This window comes from Penicillium odoratum, assembly GCF_028828045.1.
Source record: "Penicillium odoratum strain IBT 22623 chromosome Unknown utg000002l_segment0_segment0, whole genome shotgun sequence".
In the NCBI taxonomy this organism is placed as follows: domain Eukaryota; kingdom Fungi; phylum Ascomycota; class Eurotiomycetes; order Eurotiales; family Aspergillaceae; genus Penicillium; species Penicillium odoratum.
This window is the reverse complement of record NW_026643144.1, coordinates 1-22,292: the sequence shown is the minus strand read 5'-3', so window position 1 is coordinate 22,292 and position 22,292 is coordinate 1. Positions and strand designations below refer to the sequence as shown.

Genomic DNA, 22,292 nt, shown 5'->3' with positions numbered 1-22,292 from the left:
AAAACGAGGACGATTCAGGGGTGGATCCGCAAGGGTTACCACCTGAATTGGAGGAGTTTCGGGACGTTTTCGAGAACGTGAAATCGAAGACGTTACCCCCTTTTAAGAACTCTGACCACTCCATTGAGTTAACACCTGGAGCAACACCTCCTTTTGGACCAATTTACCCACTTTCGCAAACAGAATTGGCGGAATTACGTCGATACCTAGACGAAAATCTCCAAAATGGTCGAATCCGACCCTCAAAGAGCCCCGCTGGCGCTCCAATCCTCTTCGTACCTAAAAAGGACGGAGGATTAAGGTTATGCGTTGATTACCGAGGACTCAATCGAGTTTCGGTTAAAAATCGTTACCCTTTACCCTTGATTTCGGAGATCCTCGACCGATTATCTGGCGCTACTCACTTTTCAAAAGTCGATGTGCAGGATGCGTACTATCGGATCCGAATCAAGGAAGGCGACGAATGGAAGACAGCTTTTCGTACACGGTACGGCCACTTCGAGTATACGGTTATGCCTTTTGGGCTAACTAACGCTCCTGCTACCTTTCAGTCGTATATCCATACTGCTTTGCATGGACTTCTTGATATCATCTGTATCGCCTATTTAGACGATATTCTCATCTTCTCGAAATCGAGAGATGAGCACACGGAGCATATAAAGCAAGTGCTTATACGTCTCCGAGATGCACAATTATACGCAAAAGTGTCAAAATGCACCTTCTACCAATCAGAAGTCGATTTCCTCGGGTTTTTTTTTTTTTTTTTTTTTTTTTGTATTCATTCATGGATCTGTCAGGCTTTTGGCCCGATTTGCCAGTAGGGCACTATAGGATAGCCGGAACAACTATATCACCAAGTGGTAATAACGCTAATCGGATGCAACTGTAGGCTATTTGGTAGGCGGATAGGGTGGGTGGGGGGGGGGGGGGGGAAGGAAGGCAAATAGTGCAAACAGGTCCGCCAAGACCAAAATAGCCAAACAGTGCAAACACCAAAACCTCGGCACGCCCCTTCTCCGCGTACGCTCAACCTCTCTCCTTCACTTGCACCCCTTCAACGCGCCCGTCTTCGCTCGCCAGATCGTGTCTCGCAGTTTAACCTTACCCGTACTCACATACCGCTAACGCTGGTAGAAGCAAAGTGATCAGCTGACCGTGCGCAGGCCTGAGACGTCCCCGCAAGCATCTCCCATGGTGTTCGATCGTGTGTTATCCCTCCGTCTTCGAATAACGCAGTGGCCCCTAGGCGCCCGAAGGGCCTAGGAGATTAGTGGATCGGTGGTTTCTGGAGGCCCGTGGGCACTCCAAGGAATGAGTGGCCGCTACGCGGCTGCTATGGTGTGGTATGTCTCTGGTAGGTGGCGGAATTGGCCGAGAAGGCGTGTGGCTAGTATGAAGGAAGCTGCTTTAGGTGCGCGCTCTGGCTCAGTGAGCCAGGACGTCCATACGCCCGGGGGGCGGTCGATACCAAGGGTATTGGCGCGGAGCGTAGCAAAGCGGGGACAGGTCAGCAGCACGTGCTTCGTGTCCATCTTACCACGCTCGCAGTGGTGGCAGGCCGACGGGTCTAGGTCCGGCACCCCGTTCTCGAGTGCCCGAGCTACCCTTTCGTCCCGCCAGGCGGAGATGGTTGACAGATATGCTGGTAGGGCCAGCTTACCTGCTTGCATCTGGATAAGTGCAGCGCTAGTGGGTCTGCGGAGTGGCTCATGGAGCTGAAATACTGCTTTTGTGGGCTCTGGAAAGAGGTCTCGGACGTATTCACCGTGGGCGGAGGTCGTCCACTCGCGTGTCCACGCCTCTAACGTTTGCTCACGTAAGGTGGCTTTGGCTGCGGTAAGGAGTAGTGGTGTCGTCGTAGGCGTGGCTGTGGATTCGGCTGCTTCTTTGGCCATCTGGTCGACCCGCTCGTTGCCGGCTACCCCGACATGTCCGGGTAGCCAGTTGATGCGGACCTGCCATACAGGCTGTACTCGGTCCAGTAGCTCCGCGATTTCTCGTAGCACGTACTGGCCTGAGCTTCGCCGCGGGCGTGCGAAAGCGAGAATCGCAGCCTGGCTGTCTGTGAAGATCGTAGCAGTAGCGGTGGTATCGGTAGTATCGGTAGTATCTGTTTCTGCGCGGAAGCCCTCGCACGTCTGTCGAAAGCTTATCTCCGTGTCGAATCGACGGAGTGCGAGCTTGATTCCGTGGAGTTCTGCCACGTAGATCGAATCTGTGGGGTGTAGCACCGCCACCTCTCTCCCCACGGAGGTGAGGGCAGCAGCCCCTACGCCTGCTGGGTTATCGAGCTTGCTACCGTCGGTATAAGCTATTGCGGTGTTAGGCCCGTAGGGCCCAGCGGCCCTAAGGATTTCGTTATGCTGCGCGATTGCTGTGTCTTTGCTTGCGGCGATCTGCACTTTTGGCGGCTGCCACCACGGGGCCACTGCGTACGGCTTGATCAGCTCAAGGTCGTGCACGTCGATTCCACGGTCTTGGAGATGCTTCTCAAGGCGCTGCAGCGGGGTAGTCATAGCTTTCTGGATAGGTCCGAGATTGCGGTGGCTGTCTTGGCAGTATAGCCGTAGCGTTGCCCTATCGACTGGCGTACGTCTGCGGAAGATAGTGCGGAGTGGGTGGGTATGAATACGGAGACATGTGAGTTCTGCTAGCCGTTGAGTCGCGATTGGCGCTGGTAGGACATAGAGAAGGATCTGTAGCGCAGCCCGGGACGTCGTACGAAACGCGCCGGCGATACGGTAAAGGGCTTGATACTGCATGGATTCGAGAGCGCGGTTCACCTCATTCTCTGTCGTCTTCGCCTGGTAGGCCCCCTTCGTGTACCACGTAGAACAGCCAAAGCTAATCTGTGGAAACAGCACAGCCGTCCACATGCGACGCAGGTGGAGCGTCGTGACCCCCCAGGTCATGCCAGCAATAGAACGGAGGGCCGCGGTCAGTACTGCAGCTCGTTTGCGGCAGCGGAGTAGGTGGTCACGGGCTGTGAGGTTTTCGTTAAGAATGACCCCGAGATAGCGGAGGGACGCCACCGGCTTGATTTCGACGCCCTGAATCGTGACAGAGCCCGTAAGGGCGGGTGTCTGCTGCGGATGGACGCCGTACGGGGGCAGCGCGCCAGCACCCCTCTTCCAAAAGTGAATAAGACCATATTTTGATGGAGAGAACTTAGATGCGTGCCGTTTCGCCCACGTCTCAGCAACAGCGTGTAGTTCGGAGAGAAATTGACAATTGCGAGTAGGGGAAACGCCCCACACAAGGATGCAGATATCGTCGATATATCCCGTCACTAGCACCCGGCCGGGAGCAGCTGCGTGGATATCGTCGATCAGGTCTGAGTTGTAGAAAAGATACAAAATTGGTGATAGTGGTGAACCTTGTGGGATCCCGGTAGCAACCGGTTCGTTTGCACAGCGTCCTTCTTGCAGTAAGAGGGTCGTGCTTCGATTTGATAAGAAGCTGATCAGCCAGTTTGTGATAATCTCCGGGATGCGTCGCTTCCGTAGACAGTGGATCAGTCGTATATGCGAGACGTTATCAAAGGCCCCGCTACCGTCTAACGTGAGAAGCGAAGCGACCCGCCGGTCCTTTCTCCATGCGTCGTATACTGCTTCGAGCAGCATGTGGATAGCATGGTCACAGGAACGGCCGCCACGCCCTCCGATATGCGTTTCTGGCAGTAGGCCATACTCCTCTGCAAGGTATGATAGGCGTGTAGCGATAATCGATTCGAGTGCCTTTCCGAGGGTTTCTAACAGCGAGATCGGCCGCCATGCGTTCGGATTAGTGTAATCTGGCTTGCCTGGCTTCCGGATCACGACTGTTATACTATCTCTGAACGCCCGTGGGCAGTAGCCTAGGATAATGCAGGCGTTGAAGATGGCCGTGATAAAGGTGGAGAATCCTGGTACGTCCAACCCGTGCTTCCACACAGCATTCGGTATGCTAGAGGGGCCCGGGGCGTTGTACGGGGTTGCCCTGCGGATGGCGTGTTCGACTTCTGCTGGGGAAACGGTAGTTGGCATCGGCACGGCGTCCGGGTACGTATATCCGTCGATATCGGAGAGATCTGCGGTAGGGGCCGGTGGGAAAAGTGCTGTGCGGAAGCACGCTGCTTTCTCGTCCGTTGTGGTAAATTCACGTTCGCCAACGCGGAGTGTGGGGGTATGTGAAGACCGGGGGACCCCCCGCGACCTTGCCCACTTTGCTAACCGCCAAAATCCGTCGATAGACGTAGTGGCTTCCTCCACTCTCTCTCTGTGTGCCTGACGGCCCATCTTCTTGCTTTCTCGGCCGAGCTGATGCCGCAGCTGCCGAAAAGCTTCATGATCCTCTTCGTTATGGCTACTTTGCCATGTGCGGCGTGCCCGACGCACCTGCTGCTTCAGCGGGGCGAGTGCAGGCGTATACGTGGGATATGAGCGTCCGGGGTGGATCTTCCGTACGGGGACAGTATCTTTGGATGCCGCTGATACAGCGTCCATCACCCGTTTCACAGCTTCGTCCACTTTCTCAGCTGTATCGAGCACCCAGCCAGGACCCGATATGCTCCACCCTTGCTTCGTGATATATCTCTCAAGGGCCTTACACCAGGCCTCCCAGTCCGTGGCCCGCCAGTCCTGGCGCTCTCTAACCCCTGCTGGCGAGGTACGGACGTCGAATTCAGTGAGAATCGGCACGTGGTCGGCTCCGTACCACCACTGGCGGCATGGAGTGCAGCGAATCACACGGTCCGCGAGAGACGCCGCGGTCCACGTTAAATCGATCGTGCTACGCACAATATTGCCATAGACAGGCCCTTCGAATGTGACTGTGCCTTTCTCTGTGAGTAGATCTAGGCCAAAATCACCCATTATGCGAATCAGGTCGTCTGCGTCGTCGTCCGGCAGCTGGGCCTGCTGGATCGTCGACCACAGCGGGTGGTGGAGGTTGAAATCACCAACCACGACATGCTGCCCACTGTGGTAGCCGCGTAGGGCTACACAGAGCGCGGCTAGACCTTCTTTCACCTCCTGCGTACGCTCTGGGTCGTTGAACTTCCCCGGAAGATATATATTATGCACATGCAGCTGGCCGGCCCCGGTTTCCACGGTCAGCGTGCTGGCGTCTCTGCTGTGGTGTCTGATCGACCACGATTTCGGGTTGATCCCTTTCGATACGAAGAAGCAGACACGGGGCTGCGTGCGTGCTGCTTCCTCGCGGACGGCTGTGGGTGTAGGCCGGAGAAGTGTATGAAACCGGCCACCAAGTGTCTGCGAATGGACGCCCATCTCGGGTTCCATCCAATTGAATATCTCAGGCTCTTGGATAGCCAGGATATCGCACTTCCGCACCCCTTCCTCACCGAAGAGATGCTTCATGACCGTATCGTTCGATTTACGGCAGTTGGCCTGCAGGATTTTCAGCGTTTGGCTTATCATTGCGCGCTCGCTGCGCCTCGAGTGATAGGGCCAGTTCTCTGCGATTGTGTGGGGGCTTCTTGGCTGAGCTCGTCTGAGGACTCGCTGGCGGTACGCCTGCTGCGTCTACGGGTTTGCGTGCCGATATCTTCCAGATTCTCTGTTGTGACGTCCGGCGTAAGGATCTCCACCATATCCGAGGACGGGGCGTGGAGCCCTTCCCACTGCTTTTGCATGGGCTGCACTAGCCGTGGGGTGCCGTACGTGACCAGCTTCCGGTTAACTGTGGTGGTTTTTGGCCGAATACGGCTTGCGGGGACCAAAGGGGCATCTTCACTCTCTGAGCTCGAGGACGGGGCCCGGCGGCGCTTGCTAGGGCTAGCGGACCGGCCTTGGATCCTAACCTCGAGCTTTCTTGCGGGCTGTAGTACGGGCTCTAGCACCTGTTGTGCGCTATTGACTAGCTCACGGGCCGCTTTGCCGATTTGTGAGCCGGAGTATGCTTCTGCGGGGGTAGGGGCAGCTGGGGATGTTGACGTTGATGGGGTAGGGGCTGTGGCCGTCCGGTGGAGCTGAGGGCCCCGGAGACGGTTGATACGGATCATGTCGAGCTGCTCGGCACGCCGAGGGCACTCTCGTTCGAAGGCAAAGTGGTTAATTTTGACCTTAGCTTCTTCAACTGCGGTTTCGTTGTGCCTGATACACACAGCACACTTGGCAGACGCGCGGTTACGGGCATGTGCACATTCCTTGGAGTCGTGAGATCCAGCACAGTACGCGCAGCGGATCTCCCTTCTGCAATTACGGGCGATATGACCGTACGATTGGCACTGGAAGCACTGCTGCAGCCGGTGGCTGCCGTCGAAGAATTGGCAGTCGTGATCCCGCCCCTGCAGCGCCAGGCCGAGAAGAATTGCTTGATTTGCTGCGTCTGGGTCGTCGAATTCGATCACGAGCTTAGCGGTGGTGGTATCGGAGGTTGTGGCCTGTTTCCGGAGGTCGGCCATCTTACGTGCCGGCATGAGCCAGCCGATGTGCATGATATTAGCGGTCGAAGGGATGCGGCGTACGTTCTGTGAACGCAGGCGTTTCGCAGCATCTGGGGCGGAGGGGTCGAAGCTGATCGGCACGCCGTGCATGACAACGGAGAAGGTTTCTCGCTTAAGGTGCGCTTTCGGTCCAAAGACGGCACACCAGCTGTTATCTTGCGGGCTACAGAGGTCAGTCAACTGGCGGACGTCGCGTACGCTGTCGCAACGGAGAAGCACGTCGCCGCTGGGCAGCACAAAGCCGGTAGACACCTCAACCGGAGCGATCTTGGCTTCGTCACAGACGTCTTTGATCGTCCGATTGGCCCGGTGGACCACTTCTTCCGCATGTCGACGTAGCGGATCGACCAGAGAGCGTTCTGTGCCACGGATGATCAGCTGCAGGTCCTCTCGTAGCACCCGCTGCGGTGCAGGGGCGCTACCGGTGCTGAGGCCATTGGTGGAGAGTGTGCCGTTGGTGTGGGCTCTGTTCAGCCAGCCGGAGACAAGAGAGGATTCGGTATTGCTGCGAAGTGCAGCTCGGTAATCCATTGGCCGGCGGGAGCCAGCAGGGTTCGCAGTAGCAGCGGCGGCAGCTGCGACGGCCTGGGTGTCGATAGACGCCTGCAATTTGTGATACAGGTCGGCCTGCTTGCTGGCATGCTCGTCGAATATCGCGCGCAGGCGCTGCAGCTCCGCCAGCAGCTCGCTGTCCGTCATCCTCTTCGCCAGGGAGATCACGGCGTCAAAGAAGCCGTGCAGCTTGGCTGGCGGTGGGGGGTCACGGTTCTCGTCTGTTGCAGACTTCCATAGCACGGCTGTTTTCTGTATTTTTGCTGCTGTGGCGCGTAGATCGTGGCTGCTGTCGATCGCTGGCGGATCGGGCCAGTCTGCCACGTTTTGAGGTGTCGGCCGGGCGGTCGGCCCCTTTTTTGACTTTTTCGCCATCGCGGGCCGCAAAACCACGCTTTTTCAGCGCGCAGCGGGTAACCGACGATGTACGTAAGTAGAAATTAGGTTCAATCGAACCGTGGAAATGAGACGCTTAATTTGCTGTCCACCAATGGGCGTCCAGGCTGCTGTAGCTGTGGGGCGCGTTTCGCACAAAAGATTGTGTGTCTGGATTTCCTCGGGTTCATTATTGGACAAGGGGGTATATCTATGGATCCTCAGCGGATTTCCGCTATCGAATCGTGGGAGGTCCCTAAGACCTACCATGATATCCAAGTGTTCCTTGGATTTTGCAACTTTTACCGACGCTTTATCAAGAACTACTCTTTGATAGCGCTGCCACTTACTGATCTCCTCAAGGGGAGTAAAAATGGGAAAAAACCTGGATCCGTGCAGCTAAGCGAGCCCGAATTACGTGCGTTTCGTACACTAATCGGATCTTTTAGGGAAGCACCTCTCCTTCGATATTTTGATCCTTCAAGGAGGATTCGATTGGAGACGGATGCCTCGAATCTCGGCATGTCCGGAATTCTTTCCCAGCCAGACGATCATGACGTCTGGCACCCAGTGGCCTTTTGGTCGCGGAAGTTTACCGGAGCGGAGTTGAATTATTCGACTCCGGATCAGGAGCTTTTCGCCATCGTTCAGTCTTTTAAAAGCTGGCGACATTATCTAGAGGGTAGCCAGTATACCATCGAGGTGCTTACAGATCACTACAACCTGCAAACTTTTATGAAGCAACCCAGGTTGAACGGTAGACAGGCGCGATGGTGTATGGTGCTTACCCCCTTTGATATTGAGATTCGACATCGCTCGGGCAAATCCAACCCGGCAGATGGTCTATCTCGGCAGCCGAATTCAGAAAAGCCTGATTCAGTTAGCCTTCTTTCTATGATCCGAAGCAAATTCGCTAAGGTTCAGTTTCTTCAACGGGTCGCTCCCGAAACCCAATCAAGCGTGGACGTAGAGGGCCCGCTTAGCAGGCGAGATGCTGCTGAAACAGTGGATTGGTCTGTTTGGGAATCGTTAAGTTCTGCTTATTCTATTTCCCAAAGCGCATGTGTTTATGCTGCTCAGAACGAAAATGTTCTATCATCAAGTCCAAATTCGGATTTGAAGGCCCTTATTGCGAAGGCCCAGGGTGACGATCCTGAGACCAAGATGCGAAAGGATGCCGTTTTAGGAGAGATTCCTAACCGGATCGGGTGGGAGATTGATGCTGAAGGCCTTTTAAGGTATCGTAAGCGGCTCTTTATCCCTGATGGGGTTGTTCGTCAGAAGGTTCTTGAACTCTATCATGACGACCCCCACTCCGGACACTTCGGTCGAAATCGTACTGAAGAGCTTTTAAAGCGGAAATTCCATTGGTCAAAGATGAATCGAGATGTTATCGATTATGTCTCGTCATGCCCCGTGTGTCAAGGTGTAAAGGCCCTAAGGCATAAGCCTTATGGAGCACTTCAACCCTTACCACAGCCAAAAAGGCCATGGGCTGAGATCTCCATGGATTTCATCACAGGTTTTCCCCCTGTCCTTTACAAAAACGAGCGTGTTGATGCTATTTTAGTCATTGTCGATAGGTTTACGAAATACTGCATTTTCTTACCCGTCACGACTACGATTACCGCCGGAGAACTTGCCGAACTCGTCTACGAACATGTCGATTTGAAGTACGGATCCCCAGAGGGTATTGTCTCCGATCGAGGAAGCCTCTTTACCAGCAAATTTTGGTCGAGATTGTGCTATCATTCCCTCGTTAAGCTTCGGTTATCAACCGCTTATCACCCTCAAACTGATGGTCAAACCGAGCGTATGAATCAAACGCTCGAATACTATCTCCGCTGTTTTGTGGACCACTCGCAGCTTACGTGGCCAAATCTACTTCGAACCGCCCAGTTTGCGTGTAATAATGCCGTTAACGCGACTACCGGAGTATCACCGTTCATGGCGCTTATGGGGTATAGCCCTGAAATGCGTCTTCACCCTGATCTTGACGTCGAAGACAAAGACGCACCCTCAGCTCGAGACCGAATCCAAAAGCTCGCAGACCTCCGTAAATCGACAGAGGAAAGCTGGCGAAAGGCGAACGAATCAATGACGAAACACTATAACCAGAAGCACAAACCTATGGAGTTTAAGGTCGGCGATATGGTCAAATTGGCCGCCAAAAACCTCAAATTGAACCTTCTCTCCAAGAAGCTCAGCCCGAAATTCGTCGGGCCCTTTAAGGTCCTCGCCAAGGTTGGCAAACAGGCATACCGCCTTGGATTACCCGTCAAATACGAACGTTTACATAACGTCTTCCCGGTCACACTACTCGAACCTTGGTATGCCCGAGACGGCACCGAATCACCTTCGTTACCTGATCTACACGATGATGACGAATGGGAAATCGAGGAGCTTCGAGATGAAAAGATCATTGATAACGATATACACTTCCTAGTGAAGTGGAAAGGCTGGCCCTCGGAATACAACCAATGGGTCGCCGAAGACGATATGAACGCAAAACAGCTTATCACCAAATTCAGAAAGTCATCTAAGAAGAAGAAGTAAAACTTCACTTCTTTCTTCACTCACTTCTTCACCTATCCCTTTACTTACTTCTCCACTTATCCTTCACTATCCAACCTCGACTATATATACCGGTCGGGGCGACCGCCAATCGAGGGGGGATGCGTTGGACAACAAAGAAAATCAACAAAAATTTAAAAAAAAAAAAAAAACTGGATTCGAAACACAAAGGACATTCAGGCCGAATCCTAGGGCCTTAGCACAAATCCAAAAGTGCCTAGGCCCTGGGCTTCGAAGAAATAACCAAGACGAAGAAGATTTTGTGATCTTCTTCGAGGAAAGCGAGGTACAGAATCCGTTTCTGCTACATCACCTCGAAACCTAGCCGAATCCCTTCCGAATCAATACTCACAATAATACTCGGAAGCCTTATTACGGATAGTATCAGCGACTGCAGCGGTCATCTCGCCAGTTGCGAGACCCGCATTTGCAACATCCTGGAAGTAACTCCATATAGCAGTATTCCAAACCATATACCCATCCTCGTCAGGTTCAAGACGACAAAGGGTGTTCGGAAAGGTCACAGGACGAGCAATACGATCCTGCTGAACCCGAGCTTTATCACGACTGATCCGCTGATATTCCCACCAGGGTTCGCCTTCCCACTTCTTCGCGGAATCAAGGCCATTTTCCACACAATGGGCAGTAATCGTTTTCCGAAGGGCAGCGAGGAGATTCACCGACGCTTCGTGGGCTTCATCAGAAGATTCGGGTCCCCATGTGATCGCCGCGGGACCAGAGCCAACTACACCAACTGGAGCAGTAAGACCTGTACTCGGTGCTGCGCTGCCAGGGACAGAATTATCGACCCACTCGAGGATCTCAAAGAGAACCCATGATTCGTACAACATGCCGATTGGGACCTAGAAGTGAAGCAACCCCGAATTAGCTCCGAATCAGTACTGAATTGAGGATACTCACCACATGGCAAACCGCGTTCTTACCATTACAACCATCGCAATTCTGTGAAGCAACCGTACCCCAAGTACACTCTATATCCACCCGGGATCCGTCACCTGCGACAAAGGCTGTACCAGCCCGGCCAAAGCAGCCGATACAAGCAGTATACGACGCCCGGGTAGGTGATGCCCGAGGTGTCCTGTCACTTGGCAAGGGCATTAGTCCTGAAGATGAAGAAGATGACGATTCTGCTGGGAACAATGGTGGATAATAGGAGAGGAGCGAGGGTAATTCCTTACCTTTTCTATCTCTGCCCTGTCGGATATTCCCAGTAGAACAAAGACAAACCGCTCCTACTGTCAACAAAGGTTAAACTGAGGCTGAAACCTCAATATCAAAGAATCTCTCATTTGAGAATTTTACGCAGATTGCGTGATCGAAACCCCTTTGTTTTGCAGGCGACAGATGGTCGTATCGCCCTGCTTTCTTTGTGAAAACTGATGCGTGTTCTTTTCTACAAACACTTTCCTGTCAACTCTCGGTTCTGTCTTTGGTTCTGTATTTAGCAATTACTTGAAGGGTCTGGTCAACTGGGGCAGTTGCCCCTTAGAGGGGGGATAATTGTCACGAAACTGACAAGGAGTATCTGGAAGTTCTCTCATGTGACCTCAGCTGACCTTGCCGAGAGAGTGCGGGGTATAAAGCCCATCTCTCTCTTAGTACCTACGATTCCTTCAAGAATCAGTTTTGATACAAATCTGATTACTGCTTTTTTACAACCCATCTATTCTCCCTCTATCTTATCCATAAACCCTAACACATGACTGGATAAGGGTATCACAGAATTCCCCCGTCGAACTGGTATTAAGAACTGTCAGCGTATGCCATGCCTGTCGAGCGAGAACCAATATCTCCGAAAGTGATTCACGTACGGATCTGTTTGACAGGAGATGTTATAAGTGTAGATAAAATGGTCAATCACCCAAGTCGCCGGATAGGCGATTCCACCATCGACAATCACGTCACCATCGGCGGTGCAGGCCTCCTGGATGGTGTCCCGTACAGCTTGCAGTGATTTTTTGCACTCGTCTAGACAGAGAGATGATAGCTCATCTACGCTCAGATAATCGTTGCTTTGACTTGTCAGCGCCACAATTCTGGAAACGAAAATCGAAAGTTGGAGTAAGAACCTAACCCATGGGGGTAATTCCATTCTACTACGATGGAATTAGGGTGGACTTCTTTAGTATGGGGGAAAAAAGTGGGTCGGGGTACGATGGAATATTATTTCAAGATAAGGATGGATTTACATTCTGGACTCGGACGGGGCTCAGATTTTGATATGTTTTTCGCCAGCCTCTAACCCATGGGGGTAATTCCATTCTACTAACCCATGGGGGTAATTCCATTCTACTACGATGGAATTAGGGTGGACTTCTTTAGTATGGGGGAAAAAAAGTGGGTCGGGGTACGATGGAATATTATTTCAAGATAAGGATGGATTTACATTCTGGACTCGGACGGGGCTCAGATTTTGATATGTTTTTCGCCAGCCTCTATTTCATGGTCAAACCGAAATTCAGATCATTCGAAGCAGTGGAAATGGTTAAAACAGGGGTTGGAAATCAGGGAGTTTTTTTGATGGGGTGCCGACCGCGGGTTAGGGCGATACATCACCGTACAAGGATTATATGGGTTAGAAAGCTGAAAATTCAGGGATATGGATTTTGAGAGATGGGGTTTTGTGCACAAAAACCCATTAGAATATTAAGATGCGAAAGAGATTGGTTTTTGTGCACAAAAACCCAACAGAATATAAGATATAAGAGAGTTAGGGTTTTGTGCACAAAAACCCAATAGAGGTGCCGACCGCGGGCTAGGGTGATACATCACCGTACGACCACCGCCACTAGATACCCAATAGGGTATAGGGGATCACATGGGTTAGAAAGCTGAAAATTCAGGGGGTCGATTGATTTGATTCAGCTTTATATTCAGTTCGTTCTTCAAGGCCAATTAACGAATTTTGCCCGTACGGTGTTGAAGTTGCGCATACGGATTTGCATCATCGCCCCAAGTGTGATATTTCCATTTCCAGTATGTCCGAAACCACCCCCCACAGTCCCCAGGCCAGCGAGTTTTTTTTCACCAATTCTGAGTTCAACGTGGTGATTTGCCACCAGTGTGAGCATGCCGTACGACGGGATAATATTACCACCCATTTAACCGGCACCAATCATCGGGTACCCCGTACAACCGCACGGTATATCGAGCAATGTGTCCAGCAGTGGGACCATATTGAGGACCAGCCCGATATCAGCCATTGGCCCACCCAGGTTGATAGCCCGATTCCCGGATTAACCATATTTGAAGATGGTTTATTATGTTCACGTTGTACAGTATATATTTGCCGCGATTTAAAGTCCATGAAAAACCATTGGTCCGAACAGCACCAGTGGTCCCCCAGTAGCCACCGTGGTCGACCGAAACCGTCCGAGATCGCGCAGATCCAGGCCGAGATCCACGCCAATAGCCAGGCCGTGAGATGCCAGCGGATTTTCAAGCGGCAATTAGGGTCGCATTTTATCCAGATCCGCCAGCCCGTTCCACAGCGGGCCGAACCGGTGCCACCCGTGGATGCCATCCACCAGTTGGTCCAGCGCGTCCGAGCATTCCAGGCCCAGCAGGCCCGCAGCCAGCAGACCGTGATCCAGGCCGGGGAGATCGACGAAGCCACGCCGTGGTTAAACCGTACGGGGTGGGTCCGGTATTTACAGGGCATTTCGTCCGCCCCGTTAGTGCAGTCCATGGAGCGGCCGGACGAGGATGCCGAGGGCCCCGAGGGTGCGGCATGGGCCATTTGGCAGGCCATGGAGCGATTGGCCATGGTCAGCCAGCAGATCACCCGGGCGAGTGGGTTTTTGGTGCGGATTGAGGCCGCCCGCACGCAGAAGGCCGATTCCCCGTACGAGCCGTTGTTGGCGTATATGAAAGAAGCGGAGATCAAGGACCATATTGAGCCGTGGCAGCGGATATTGATGTTTTTCACCCGCACCCAGCAGCCGCACGATTGGGAGAGTCCCCCGTACGAGTTCACCCCCGCACAGCAGCGGTCGTGGGAGATCGTATGGCGGCGTGCGCAGGCCGCGGGCCGGTCCAGCCCGGACCCCATGGACCCCGAGCCGTACGAGTTATCGCCGTTGGAGTGCGCGATTATGGATTTTTGCATCAATTTGTTACGCCAGCGGATCCGGCACCACGAGTATGGGTGTGCGTTTATATGCGCATCGGCCGTGTTGGGCCGGAAGTTGTCCGGATGGGATGGGGTGGAGGATTACCCCCCCAAGATATCCAGTTTGATCAAGATCGCCCGTTTTTTGGTATTGCATAAGGCGTTGCGGTTAGACCCCGATTCGTTGGCCATCCGGCGTGGGTTCGCGCAGGGCAGCCAGGAGCCCCATTTCCGTGGTGACGATATCCCCGTCGCGGACGGATATATATTTGACGGGGACGAGGGTTATGCCAGCAGCCCCGTACGAGAGACGCCCACCCCCCGTCCCATGCCCGGATCCCCCACCACGTCCATTTTGGGACCCCCCACCCAGATCCAGGGTCGTCGGGTGATTCGTACGTTTCCCGAGTGGTTACGATTGATGGTGGATGCGTTTATGGTGCGTGGGACCCACGGGCCGGTCCAGTGGTTATTGGATTTACGCACGTACGGAAAGAAGGTGTTTTTCAACACCCCGTCCGAGGGGCATATCGGATGGAAAGGCGAGGATGAGTTGTTGTATAAGCAGTTGCATTTTACCATGGGTGATTTCCGTGGGATGGTCCACGGGTTGGTCGAGAGCATGCGGAACCAGTTTCACCAGCAGTTGATATTCGCCGAGGGTGCACAGATCCCCAGTATTGATTTACAGGATATATACGACGATCCCACGCAGCGGACGGCGGATTGGAGTTTTATCAAGGATTCCCGTACGCAGTGGCCCGTCCACGGGGCCGAGTGGTTGATCCAGCGGGTGGCCCAGGAGCCCACGTTACGGCGGCGATTCAGCGAGCCGGACGGCCAGGGGTTCCGGATGCGTGCAATTGACCGGTATTTTGCCGAGGTGGCCCGGTTCCGCGAGCGGTTAAGCGTGGCGATCCATATCACGGCCGGCCAGCCCAGCCGTACGCCCGAGTTGTTGAGTATCCGGTACCGGAACAGCGAGCGAGAGATCCGCAACGTGTTTATCGAAGATGGGATGGTGGTATTTGTCAGCCGATATCACAAAGGGTTCCATATCACCAACGATACCAAGGTGATTCAGCGGTATTTGCCGCAGGAGGTTGGGGAGTTGGTCGTCCGATATATATGGTTGGTGTTGCCGTTTGTGGAGATATTGCAAGCATATCAGTGGCAGCAGCGAGGCACCCCCACCCCCCGCCGACAAGAGTATTTATGGGGCCCCGACGCCGGCAGCGAGCAGGCGTGGACGGGCGTACGATTCCGGAAGGCGTTGGAATCGGCCACGGCCGCGGGGTTGCACGGGCAGGCGGTCCACGTGTCGGCATACCGCGACATCGCCATCGCGATCAGCCGGCGGTATTTACGGGGCAAGAGCCAGTTTGAGAGTAACGTGCAGGAGGGCACGGGCGAGGCGGCCCCCCCGTACGACCCCGACGATGAGGGTGGGATGGACGAGGAGGAGTTTATGGGGCATATTGCGGATTTGCAAGCCACCCATTCGTCCCACGTGGCCGGGATGATGTACGGTCGTACGATCATGGAGCCCACCAACAGCACCACGCACCGGCGGCAGCGGTTCCGGCAGTCCAGCCAGGATTGGCATCAATATTTAGGGTAGACTTCTGCATGGGCCGGAAAATTATGTCCAAGGCCCAACCCATGCTAAAGCCTAAGTAATATATACATATATTACATATATTACCTAGTTAATACTAATGTTTTTGATAGATTACATTGTAATTACATAGAGATTTAATTTTACCGGCCCATGGGCCAGAAAATTATGTCCAAGGCCCAGCCCATGCAGAAGTCTAATTTAGGGTTTGCATCCGCCGTCCGCGCCGGGGTATGCGGTAAGCGTCCGAATCCGTGGGAGGATGATGCCGAGGAGAGCCGGACGCAGCGGCGGTATCAGTTACAGCAGGCCCATATGTTGCAGTCGTTCCAGCAGATGGTCGGACGGCCCGAGATGGTATTCCGTGGGGTGCAGGAGCCCGCGTTGCGGGCGATCCAGCAGGGGGTCAGCCCGGTCGTGGCGGTGATGCCCACCGGGGGGGCAAGAGCATATTATTCATGTTACCCGCGTGGGTCGGGGGTGGATTGACGGTGGTGGTCGTCCCGTTGATCGCGTTACGCCAGGATATGGTCCAGCGGTGCGAGCAGTTGGGGATATCATGCGTGCCGTACGACCGCCAGCGGCCCCCGGACGAAGCGTCGATCGTGTTGGTCACCCCCGAGAGCACCCGCAGCCAGGGGTTCCGGACGTTTTTGAACCGGCAGCGGATGTTGCAGCGGTTGGAGCGGATCGTGATCGATGAGTGCCACGTCGTGTTGAACAATCAAGATGATTTCCGGCCCCAGTTGCAGATGATGGGGGAGTTGCGGGCCGCCAAGACGCAGATGGTCATGTTGACGGCCACGTTACCCCCGGCGGCCGAGCCCACGTTATTATACCGGATGGGGTGGCCCCGGGAGCAGGTGGCCATATACCGGGCCCGCACGCACCGGCCCAACGTGGCATACCGGGTATGGTGCCCGGAGATGGAGGCGGGGTACGACCACCCATCCCAGTGGATCCAGATGGACGGGGTGATCCAGTTTATCCAGGAGCGGGTCCAGCGGGCCCACCCCGGACGGGTGATCGTATATGGGAGTATCGTGGCGCACGTCCGGATGATGGCGGACCAGTTAGGGTGTGACGCATATTTCAGCCAGCAGCACGATCAAGATGGGGTGTTAGCCCGGTTCCGTACGACGGCGGGGGCGGTGATCGTGGCCACCAACGCGTTAGGCATGGGGATCGACATTCCGGACATCCGCAGCGTGATCCATTTGGGGCAGCCCCGTACGATATTGGATTACGCGCAGGAGAGCGGGCGTGCGGGGCGTGACGGGTTGCCGAGTGAGGCGATCATCATTCAGCCGGAGGGGCAGCGGGTGGGATATCAGCAGCGTCCGGCATGGATGCCCGAGTCCGCGGAGGAGCAGCAGCGGGTACAGCAGTATATGTTGCCGTTGGACGCGGGGGGTGGATGCCGGCGGGTGATATTAGATGAATATTTAGATGGGCATGTCCGGCCGGGGTGTACGGACGACGAATCGGCATGTGATGGGTGTGATCGGGGGTGGTATCCACGTGAGACGGATATCGGTGACGAGATGGAGAGCAGCACGCCGGACGGGCATACCAGGGTACCCAGAGTGCAGACGTCCGGGGAAGAGAGCCCCAGCGAGAGGTCCCGCGAGAGGTCCCGCGAGAGGTCCCGCGAGAGGTCCCGCGAGAGGTCCAGCGAGAGGTCCAGCGAGAGGTCCGGGGAGAGAGCCCCAGCCCAGGGTCCACAGGAGAGAACGCAGGGCAGGGGTCCCGGGGAGAGGGCCCGTCCATCCCCATGGCCGTCCGACATGAGTTCCGGCGGCAGGACATCCAGCGGGCCCAGTTGTCCAGCCAACGACCCGAGGCCAGGCAGGACCAGATCCAGAGAGATATGTATTTCCAGAGTGAGATCGGACGGTGGTTGATGCGGTGTTGGTCGTGTGCGCAGGAGGGGAGGGATGACGGACATGAGTTGTTTCGGTGTCCGTGGGGGTATAATATCGAGGCCAAGGCGTGGTGGAAGCGGATGCGTGCGTTTGATGGGATCCGTTACCAGGATTACAGCGCGCATTTCCGGTGTGGGATGCCGCAGTCGATATGCCCGCAGGGGGATCCCAGCAAAGCGATATCCCGTACGACGGAGGCGCAGCAGAGATGTGAGCAATACCGGCACACATTGTTACCGATGGTGGCGATGATGTTGTTCAGCCAGAAAACGCATGCGGAGATCCGTACGGCGTGGGATCGACGGTTACAGTATGTCGGGGTGGATAGTACGGATGAGGAGCAGTTAAAGCGGTATTTTGGGGGTATGGCAGAAGAGATTGCATGCCAGCAGTCCCGGTTAGTACAGGAGTTCATTTGGTGTCGAAGGATTTATCAGGGGCATGAAGTCGAGTAGATGGCGGAATCGGAATATATTATCATTCACGGGATCGGCGGATTTCCCGTAGGGTCGTTCAGTAGATATATATAATCAAGGTGGGCATTCAAGAGATAGGGTTTTGTGCACAAAAACGCAACAGAAGATAGGCATTGGAGAGATAGGGTTTCGTGCACAAAAAGCCAACAGAATGTAAAGACGTACGAGAGATAGATTTTTGTGCGCAAAAACGCAACAGAATATCAGATATGAGAGAGACAGGTTTTTGTGCACAAAGACGCAATAGAAGATCAGATATGAGAGACAGGTTTTTGTGCACAAAAACGCAACAGAAGATAGGCATTCGAGAGATAGGTTTTTATGCATAAAAACGCAACAGAATATCAGATATGAGAGACAGGTTTTTGTGCACAAAGACGCAATAGAAGATCAGATATGAGAGACAGGTTTTTGTGCACAAAAACGCAACAGAAGATAGGCATTCGAGAGATAGGTTTTTATGCATAAAAACGCAACAGAATATCAGATATTAGAAAGATAGGTTTTTGTGCACAAAGACGTAACAGAATATCAAGATCATCCCATATAGGTATCGAGAGTGTAGGGTGTTTAGGGGTATAGGGCCCAGTAGTATAGAGGGCCCAAGCGTGGTTAGGGTGATAGTGTGTAGCGTAGTAAGGGTAATAGTATAGGGAGTGGTAAGGGTGGTAGCGTACCAGGCATATCGGGTTAGAGAGTATAGGCGTACATATGGCGAGAGCACCGGCGTAGGTACAGGCGTTAGCACAGGCGTGAGTGTAGATAGCGTAGGCGTAGGCGTACGGGGCATAGGTATATAGATAGGCGTGGATGTAGGCGTGGATGTAGGCGTGGATGTAGGCGTGGATGTAGGCGTGGGTGCAGAGGGCGTAGGTACAGAGAGCGTAGGCGTACGGAGTATAGAGCCCGGTAGTATAGAGAGCCCAAGCGTGGTCAGGGTGATAGCGTGGTCAGGGTGATAGCGTACGGGTGGTGAGGGTAATAGTAGTGAGGGTGGCGAGGGCACAGGCGTAGGCATAGGCGTATAGGTACGGAGATCGTATATATATAGATATAGAGAGCGTATGCGTATAGGTAGAGGCCCGTGGTATAGAGAGTATAAAGAGCAGGCGTAGGCGTAGGAGCAGAGGGCGAAGGTATAGGCGTGAGCGTAGGCGTACGGGGCATAGGCATATGTGTAGGCGTGGACGCAGGGGTGAGTGTAGGCGTAGGTGCACCGGGCGTAGGCGTACAGGGTAAAGGGCATAGAGGCGCAGAGCGCAGAGCCCGGGGTGGCGAGTATATAGGGGATCATCGTTATCAGTATGGTCAGGGTAATGGAGAGAGGTCAGGGTTTTGGTAGTAAGAGATATGATTCAAGTAGAGAAAGCGTGATTTCGGCCGGAATAATTAAAGTATCAATACAATATATAGATCAATCGGGTAGAGGATAGAGATATCGGTCGAAGGAATATCGTGAGGATAATTATATATCGAGGTAGAGAGCGTAGAGCCCAGGGTAGCGAGGATAGAAGGGTGCATCACGAACGATCCGGATTTCGAAAGAAAGATATATCATTGATCGAGAGAATGATGTTCGCCCATACATCAGTGATATTGATAATATATATATTCATAAACCAGAGAGATGGTGGAAATGGAGATTTCAGTAGAAATAAATATAGTCGGGAGAATCCGATATCCCAATCGAGGGAGTACAGGTAGATAGAAATCGACAGCGTAGGGGTATAGAGTATATCGATATTCCGAGTATAAGTGTGGTCCGGGTGATAGCGTATCGGGTGGTCAGGGGAAGAGAGAGAGAGGATGCATTCGGCCGGCATCCAGTTAGGATTGCGAATATATAGATCAATCGGGTAGAGGATGGCGATATAGGACCCAAAATATATTATCCGAGGTAGGGTCATATATTCGGGTATCAAGCATCAAGACGGAGAGAGCATAGGCGCATAGGTATTCATAGGGCGAAGGGATCGAGATTCCGAGTGTAGGGAGATGGAGGGTAGGGGTAGGATAGAGCGTAGGGGTAGTAAGGGTGATCGTGGTAAGGGTGATAGTATGGTTGGGGGGATAATAGCGTAAGTGGGTAGGGTGGTCGGGGTAAGGATGATCGTGGTAAGGGTGGTCGTGGTAAGGGTGGTCGTGGTAAGGGTGATCGTGGTAAGGGTGATCGTGGTAAGGGTGATCGTGGTAAGGGTGATACAGTAGGGGTAGTAAGGGTAATCGTGGTAAGGGTAATCGTGGTAAGGGTAATAGCGGTAGGGGTAATAGTACGGTCCGGGTAATAGTATATGGGTAGTAGGGGTAGTAGTATACCAGGCATATCGGTATAGAGAGGATAGGCGTAGGGACAGAGGGCGTAGGTGCAGAGATGGTAGGTATAGAGAGCGTAGGCGTAGGGACAGAGGGCGTAGGTGCAGAGAGTATAGGTATATAGGTGCGGAGGGCATAGGGATGGGTATAGGCGTAGGTATAGAGAAAATAGACATACAGGTCCGGTGGATACCAGCGTAGGGTAGCGAGTATATCCGGGACCCGGGTAATATATATCGTCAGAGTAGAAGAGAGGTCAGGGTTTCGGTAGAAAGAGATATCATTAGTAGAGAGAGAATGATTTTACAGAAATATAAGGAAGATCGGTAATATATCGATTTATATTGAAGAGCGAGAATAGACATCAAGATTTTCGTCGGAATATATAGAGTAGGGAGAATGCAATATTCGGGTCGAGGGAGTATAGGTATACCGATAATAAAAGCGAAGGGGCATCGAGTATATGGATATCAATCATATCAGTATAGTCAGGGTCACAGGGTATATAGTAGTCAGGGTAAGAGCGTATACGGTAGTAAGAGGAAGAGATTAGTCGGAATCGGGTTAGTATACAGAAGATATATATCAATCGGGTAGAGGCATAGATATATGAGTCCCAAACGATATGGAAGGAGTAAGGGTAAGTATATATTAGGGTATAGAGTAACATGGAGAGTATCGGCGTAGGGGTAGGGAGAGGCGTCCGTATCAGGGTATAGGATATAGATATAGACGTAGATATCAAGGTAAGTACCGGTATAGATAGGGTAATGGCGTATAGGGTAAGATAGGAGAGAGAGAGAGAGGGAAGAGAGAGAGGAGAAGAGAGAGAGGAGAAGAGAGAGAGGAGAAGAGAGAGAGGAGAAGAGAGAGAGGAGAAGAGAGAGAGGAGAAGAGAGAGAGGAGAAGAGAGAGAAAAAAAATTAAATAGGAAATTAGAAAATATAGACAATATAGATATGAATCAAAAGGGATTTGATAGAAGTCGCGATTTTGGTAGAAAGATAGATAGTTAGGATATAAATCGGTATAGATTGAGGGTTATTGGTTAGTTTGGCAGATATAAGTAATGTGAAGTATAGAAGTAGCGGCGTATGGGGTTGGATGATAGTAGAGGGGGAGTTCGGACGGGGTTTCCAGGGTTATAGAGATACGATATAGGAAGGTTGAGGTTATATAGGAAGATATCGGGATCGAATAGGATTGAGGAAGGGGCGATATAATAAATATTTCGATAGATGGTATAATAGATAGGTTAAGAGAGGATGAAGATAGAAAAGAGGAGGGTATTGATTAAGAATAATATAAGGTGGTAGAAGATAGACATAGTGGGAAGGATGGGGATATAAGGGAGAAGGAAGGAAAGTATAGTAAGGGTAAGAACGGGGTATATAGTGAGGGTGATAATTGTGTATGTGGTAAGGGTGGTTAGTAAAAGTTGATAGGGTGAGAATTGTGTATGTGGTAAGGGTGGTTAGTAAAAGTGGATAGGGTGAGAGTAGCGTAGGTGGTGAGGGTGAGAATAGGGTAGGTGGTGAGGGTGAGAATAGAGGGTGGTGATAGTGTATGTGGTGAGGGTGATAATGGCGTACGTGGATAGGGTAAGAATAGCGGACGTGGTGAGGGGGAAAATAGGGTGTGTAGTGAGGGTGAGGATAGTAGACGTAGATAGGGGGATCATAGTGTATATGGTACGGGTGATAGGGTGGATAAGGTAAGAATTAGCGTAGGTGGTAAGGGAGAAGGAGCAGAGATATGGATATACGCGCGAGCGAAGCGAGTAGCGTATTTGATGAACGGTTATCGCGGATTAAGGACCCGGGTCAGGGTGGATTTAAGGCACCCGGTTAGGGTGGTTAGGGTGGTTAGGGTGGTTAGG

The 22,292-nt window shown here is 52.9% G+C and overlaps 6 protein-coding genes across 6 annotated transcripts; 1 reads left to right on the top strand and 5 right to left on the bottom strand.

The window, feature by feature from the left end:
- Window positions 1–1,918: 1,918 nt before the first annotated feature.
- On the bottom strand, window positions 1,919–5,360 carry N7520_002058 (reverse transcriptase; the record flags this gene model as incomplete). The annotated part of the gene is made up of 4 exons (XM_057135993.1): window positions 1,919–1,967; window positions 2,011–3,421; window positions 4,377–4,468; window positions 4,756–5,360. 4 exons carry the CDS (start codon window positions 5,358–5,360, stop codon window positions 1,919–1,921), a joined length of 2,157 nt encoding a protein of 718 aa, XP_056998679.1.
- Window positions 5,361–5,416: 56 nt separating this feature from the next.
- N7520_002057 (uncharacterized protein) lies at window positions 5,417–7,375 on the bottom strand (the record flags this gene model as incomplete). Its single annotated transcript, XM_057135992.1, has 1 exon — window positions 5,417–7,375. One exon carries the CDS (start codon window positions 7,373–7,375, stop codon window positions 5,417–5,419), a length of 1,959 nt encoding a protein of 652 aa, XP_056998678.1.
- A 5,573-nt stretch (window positions 7,376–12,948) lies between these two features.
- On the top strand, window positions 12,949–18,079 carry N7520_002056 (uncharacterized protein; the record flags this gene model as incomplete). The annotated part of the gene is made up of 3 exons (XM_057135991.1): window positions 12,949–15,613; window positions 16,009–17,126; window positions 17,276–18,079. The coding sequence occupies 3 exons, from the start codon at window positions 12,949–12,951 to the stop codon at window positions 18,077–18,079; spliced, it is 4,587 nt and encodes a 1,528-aa protein (XP_056998677.1).
- A 511-nt stretch (window positions 18,080–18,590) lies between these two features.
- Window positions 18,591–19,394, bottom strand: N7520_002055 (uncharacterized protein; the record flags this gene model as incomplete). The annotated part of the gene is made up of 1 exon (XM_057135990.1): window positions 18,591–19,394. One exon carries the CDS (start codon window positions 19,392–19,394, stop codon window positions 18,591–18,593), a length of 804 nt encoding a protein of 267 aa, XP_056998676.1.
- Window positions 19,395–20,025: 631 nt separating this feature from the next.
- N7520_002054 (uncharacterized protein) lies at window positions 20,026–20,550 on the bottom strand (the record flags this gene model as incomplete). Its single annotated transcript, XM_057135989.1, has 1 exon — window positions 20,026–20,550. One exon carries the CDS (start codon window positions 20,548–20,550, stop codon window positions 20,026–20,028), a length of 525 nt encoding a protein of 174 aa, XP_056998675.1.
- Window positions 20,551–21,887: 1,337 nt separating this feature from the next.
- On the bottom strand, window positions 21,888–22,094 carry N7520_002053 (uncharacterized protein; the record flags this gene model as incomplete). Its single annotated transcript, XM_057135988.1, has 1 exon — window positions 21,888–22,094. One exon carries the CDS (start codon window positions 22,092–22,094, stop codon window positions 21,888–21,890), a length of 207 nt encoding a protein of 68 aa, XP_056998674.1.
- Window positions 22,095–22,292: the final 198 nt, after the last annotated feature.